The sequence below is a fragment of the Nerophis ophidion genome, linkage group LG04, assembly GCF_033978795.1.
Source record: "Nerophis ophidion isolate RoL-2023_Sa linkage group LG04, RoL_Noph_v1.0, whole genome shotgun sequence".
Taxonomy (NCBI): Eukaryota; Metazoa; Chordata; class Actinopteri; order Syngnathiformes; family Syngnathidae; genus Nerophis; species Nerophis ophidion.
The window spans coordinates 79,434,937-79,440,982 of NC_084614.1; the positions used below are offsets into that span (position 1 = coordinate 79,434,937).

General features: G+C 38.9%; 2 protein-coding genes across 2 annotated transcripts; both read right to left on the minus strand.

Moving 5' to 3' along the window:
• Positions 1–1,408: 1,408 nt before the first annotated feature.
• On the minus strand, positions 1,409–2,841 carry LOC133551970 (claudin-4-like). The gene has a single exon (XM_061899182.1). It carries the CDS (start codon positions 2,636–2,638, stop codon positions 1,679–1,681), a length of 960 nt encoding a protein of 319 aa, XP_061755166.1. The 5' UTR covers positions 2,639–2,841; the 3' UTR covers positions 1,409–1,678.
• A 1,765-nt stretch (positions 2,842–4,606) lies between these two features.
• On the minus strand, positions 4,607–5,677 carry LOC133551971 (claudin-4-like). Its single transcript, XM_061899183.1, has one exon. The coding sequence runs from the start codon at positions 5,566–5,568 to the stop codon at positions 4,936–4,938; it is 633 nt and encodes a 210-aa protein (XP_061755167.1). The 5' UTR covers positions 5,569–5,677; the 3' UTR covers positions 4,607–4,935.
• Between the last annotated feature and the right edge of the window lie 369 nt (positions 5,678–6,046).

Here is a 6,046-nt window from a genome sequence, read left to right on the forward strand (position 1 = left end):
ATATATATATATATATGTATATATATATATATATATATATATATATATATATATATATATATATATAGTATATATATATATATATATATATATATATATATATATATATATATATATATATATATATATATATATATATATATACATATATACACTCACATTTATGTATATATATATACATATATATATACATATATGTACATATTTATACACATATATATATACATATATATACATACATATATATATACATATATGTACATATTTATACACATATAAATATACATACATATATACAGTATACATACATATATACATTTATATACATATAAATGTATATACATATATACATACATACAGTATATACATATATATGTATACATATATATGTATATACATATATACATACATACATACAGTATATACATATATATGTATACATATATATGTATATACATATATAAATATGTATATACATACATATATACATACATACATGTACATATATATATATACTGTATATACATATATACATACATACATGTACATATATATACATACATACGGCGTGGCGCAGTGGGAGAGTGGCCGTGCGCAACCCAAGGGTCCCTGGTTCAAATCCCACCTAGTACCGACCTCGTCACGTCCGTTGTGTCCTGAGCAAGACACTTCACCCTTGCTCCTGATGGGTGCTGGTTGGCGCCTTGCATGGCAGCTCCATCCATCAGTGTGTAAATGTGGAAGTAATGTCAAAGCGCTTTGAGTACCTTGAAGGTAGAAAAGCGCTATACAAGTACAACCCATTTATTTATTTTTTTTATATATATGCATACATATATACATATACTGTATTTACATATATATATGTACATACATGTACATATATATAAATACATACATATGTATGCATACATACATACATATACATACATATACACATATATATACACACATATACATATATATAAATACATATATACATATATACATACACACCCATATATATATACATATATATATATATATGTATATATATATATATATATATATATATATATATATATATATATATATATATATATATATATATATATATATATATATATATATATAAATATATATATATATATATAAAACCACAAATAGATTTGGCTCCCTATGGGTTAAGATGATCATGCATGAATCAGTGGTAATAATAATAATAATAATAATAATAATAAGATGAAAGTAAAACTAAAAAGTCCCTATTGGTAATGAGTGAAACCGAGTGAAGAAGTCCACAAACATGGCAGCACACTCTCTGTCAAACCAGTTTGACCAGCAGCAGACAGCAGGTGTGCTTACCTCGGGCGCCTACCGTGTTATTGTTGTTGAATTCCTTCAAAAGTTATAATAAAATGCACACAAATCAGTCTTAAAAACAAAAATGTATTCAGAAGACAAAGTTTACACAGGAGTTCACGTTATCATGCTGATATATTTCATACGTTACGATTATTTAGCGTCTTATTGTTTCCTGGTTGGACATTGTTTTCGTCTCCCAGTCCAAACGTGGTGCAATAATTGATAAATATTCCAAATCCCAGCACTTAAATACACAGAAAGAGTACTTTGTGAGTTCTGTCGGATCCCAAACTACTTTTAGAAGAAGTATTAGGAAGTAAAGAGGGAGTAAACGTCAAAGGTACGTCTTTGATGGGTTGGTGGACACGTCCTCTTCATTCCTTGAGTCCAAGGTCTGGTCCAGCTGCAGCTGAGACTTGGTGGACGGCGCCTCGCTTTGATCCGATGGCGCCGAGTCCTGTCGCTTCAGCTGAGATTTGGTTGAGAGGGCCGAGGACATTGCGGACCCTTGTCTGAGGCCACGCTCGGGCCCGTCCGTCCGGGTGGTCCTGGCGAACGGTTCGGACTTCGCCGAGGCCCCCTCGTAGCTGGGAGGCCGGGTGAGAAACGGCCGGGCTTGGGTGGCTTCTGGAATCCGGTTGTGCTGCGAGCCGGGCCTGCTGGACCCGTTCGGGGAGCGGACCACCAGGTATCGAACCGACGGGCTCTTGTCGGCGTCGTGGGCTTTGAGGGGGCACGTGGAGCTGATGAACAAGCCCCCTCCCAGGAAGAGTAGGATGGACGCCCCCCAGCCGATGTAGAGACTGGCGCCGATCTCTCGCCGCTGCGCGTCAATGGTGGCGCTGTAGAACCTCCTGACCACGGCGCCGGCGACCCAGGACGTGGGGATCAAACACAGTAACCCGGTGACGATCAGCAAGGCCCCCGCCGCCACCGCCACTCTCGCTTTGGACCCGGGTCGCTCGTCATCCATGAAGCGGGTACACTTCCCCCCGACAAAAGCCAGGAGGAGGCCCACAGCGCCGGTCACGATGGCGAGCACGGTGAGCGCCCGGGCGGCCTGCAGGTCGGCGCCCAGCGCCAGGAGCGACTCGTAGGGCTTGCACTGGATCTGCCCCGTGCTCTGGACCACGCAGGTCATCCAGATGCCCTCCCAGATGGTCTGCGAGGTGACGATGGTGCTGCCCACGAAGGCCGTCACCCGCCACGTGGGCAGCAAGCAGCTGATGATGACGCCCGCCCAACCCAGCAGGCACAGGGCGCTGGCCAGCATCTGCATGCCTAAGGACGCCATGGCAACGGCGCTCAGATGTCTTCTTCCTTCTTCTCCTTGTTGGTCCACATGTGACAGAACCCTCCTTCAGGCGCTCGTTTGTTCTCCTTTCTTTCAGCTCCTCCCCTTTTGGATCTTCATTCTCTCGGTGTGGAGATCTTTGTCGGCGCCCTGCGAGACTTGTCACCTGAGCGACCGCCTGAGTGTGAATACTCAGGTGGAGACACGCCACACCTTTTCTTTAGAGAGCTGAGGGGGCGGAGTCTTGAAACGGTGACATCATGTCATCCCTTCCTTTCACATTGTCTCCTTTGACATCGATACCCCCCTGCACTGCTGTGTGTGCCACTACACCTGGTAGTGATAGATGACCACAACGTATCCCACTGGGTGAATTAACACTGAATATGATCCTTAAGAATCATGTTTGATAACGCAGAGGTAAATCTATCTTTTAGGCAGGCCTTTAGTATGCTTCCCTACACACACACACATATATATATATATATATATATATATATATATATATATATATATATATATATATATATACATACATATATATATATATATATATATATATATATACATACATATATATATATAGATGCAGTATATATATATATATATATACATATACATACATATATATACATACAGTATATATATATGAATGTATAAATGTAAATATATACATATATATATACACACATATATATATACATACAAACATATACACACATATATATATATACATATATACATACATATATATATACACAAATATATACATACACACATATATATACATATATATGTATACACATACTCATGTACATATACACATATATACATATATACATATACATACATACACATATATACATACATGTGTTTATATATATATATACATACATGTATATATATACATACATGCGTGTTTATATATACATGTATATATACACACATATATATGTATATATATATATACATACACACATTTATATATACATACATGTATGTATACATACATGTATGTATATATACATGTATATATACATACATGTATATATACATACATATTTATATACATACATGTATATATACATACATGTATATATACACATGTATGTATGTATACATATATATACATGTATGTATATATACATACATGTATATATATACATGTATGTATGTATACATGCATGTATGTATGTATGTATATATACATGTATGTATATATACATGTATGTATATATACATGTATGTATATATACATGTATGTATATACATATGTATGTATATATACATGTATGTATATATACATGTATGTGTATATATATACATATGTATATATACATGTATGTGTATATATATACTTTATATATATATATATATATATACATGTATGTATATACATATGTATGTATATAAACATGTATGTATATATACATGTATGTGTATATATATACATATATATATCTACTTTATATATATATATATATATATATATATATATACATATATATACATGTATGTATATATACATGTATGTGTATATATATATCTACTTTATATATATATATATATATATATATACATATACACATATATATATATATATATATATATATATATATATATATATACCCCCAGTTTTTAAACAATTTCCAAACTCTTTGTAAACAATTCACCTCTTACACTTTGTAAACACTTTCCATCCAACACTTTGAAAGTGTTTATAAAAAGTTTGGAAAATGTTAACCACTTTATAAGCACTTTTACAACTTTCTAAACACTTTCCAAACACTTTGTAAACACTTTGAAAATAAAAATATCCACTGTTCACGCGCCACCGTTCTCATGTACGCTCAATTGCAGCGGCCGTGCAAAAAAAACGATGTCCGTGTAGCCAGATCCTGAATAATTCCATATCAAAGTAAGAACTTTGAAACTTTTTTGCAACTGAAAACACCATCAACAAACACGTTTTGTGCAATATTCGACATGTTTTATTGACACAGTCTCAATCACAGTGTTGAGGACAAAAACTTAAAAATAGGAATACTTATTTAAAAAAACAACAAATGAAATCTGGATGTTTTGTTGCTCTTGTGAGATAATTTCAGCATTAACACTGGAAAAATACAGATTAGGTGCTCGGCAACTTTGACATGACTCGTCTTGGAGGAATGCACTAGCATTAGCATTAGCATCATACTTGAAGTAACAAATGATCCAAAGTGATGACATGGCACTGCACCCGCGTGATAGATGCAGGTCATGTAGACTGGCCTCCACGTGTTCAGTGACAAGTCCTAGACGTAGGCCCGGCTGCTGTCCACGGAGCGGGCCTTGGAATACTTCACGTCATAGTCGGTCTCCTCCCTGCGGGGGCAGGAGCTGCAGAGTAGCCCCCCGCCCAGCAAGAGGAGCCCCGCCGAGCCCCAGCCGATGTAGAGCGCGGCCCCCAGCTCCCTCCTCTGGGGGTTGGTCAAGACGGGGTTGTAGTAGTCGCGGAGGATGGTGTTGGCGGTCCAGCAGACGGGAACCAGCACCAGTACCCCCGCCGTGAGGAAGACCACCCCGGCCGCGATGGCCACTTTGCACTTCTGCCGCTCGTCCTCCACAAAGCTGGTGCACTTCCCGCCGACCACGCCCAGCAGGATGCCGAAGGCCCCGGCGATGATGGCGATGACGACCAGGGCGCGGGAAGCCTGCAGGTCCCGGGGCAGCGCCAGCGTGGATTCGTAGACCTTGCACTGCGTCTGACCCGTGCTCTGGGTCACGCAGTTCATCCACAGACCCTCCCAGATCACCTGAGCGGTCACGATGTTGGCGCCAATGAACGCCGTCACCTTCCATATGGGGAGGGCGCAGATGATGATGCTCCCCAGGAAGCCGACGGCGGCCAGCGCCAACCCAAACATCTGTTTCCCCGCAGACACCATGATGACGCTCTCAAGGTCCACGAATGAAGTGGGGCACCGCTGGAGTTCCAGTAGAGGAGAGGAGAAAGTGGGTGTGGGACAGAGAGAGGAGGGGTCTGCTTTGGTTTGGTGTCCCCCCCAACCCGCTTTATACTTGGGCTGCTGGGTTGAAGACCACACAAGTTGCCTGTCAGCTGAAACTTGTGAGGAAGAAGTCTGACACAATCAGAATATATCGCATGATCCCCCACAGTTCATCTATCTAGACCTCTATCTCTATACATTGGATATTATCTATCTACTTTATGTTTTTTTTTATGAATAAAATCCCCTGAAGAGCAGAGAAACCTGCAAAACAGGCTTGTGGGGATGAAATAGTCTCTGTGTTTTTTCCTGAAGGCATCAATGAATGAACACATGTGGAGTTATGTACTGAAAACATGTTTTTTATTCCAGTTTCTTCAAAATAGCCACCTTTTGCTCCGATTACTGCCTTGCA

Excerpts from the sequence above, each read along its gene's own strand:
- LOC133551970 (XM_061899182.1), bottom strand. The coding sequence starts at position 2,638 with ATGGCGTCCTTAGGCATGCAGATGCTGGCCAGCGCCCTGTGCCTGCTG.
- LOC133551971 (XM_061899183.1), bottom strand. The coding sequence starts at position 5,568 with ATGGTGTCTGCGGGGAAACAGATGTTTGGGTTGGCGCTGGCCGCCGTC.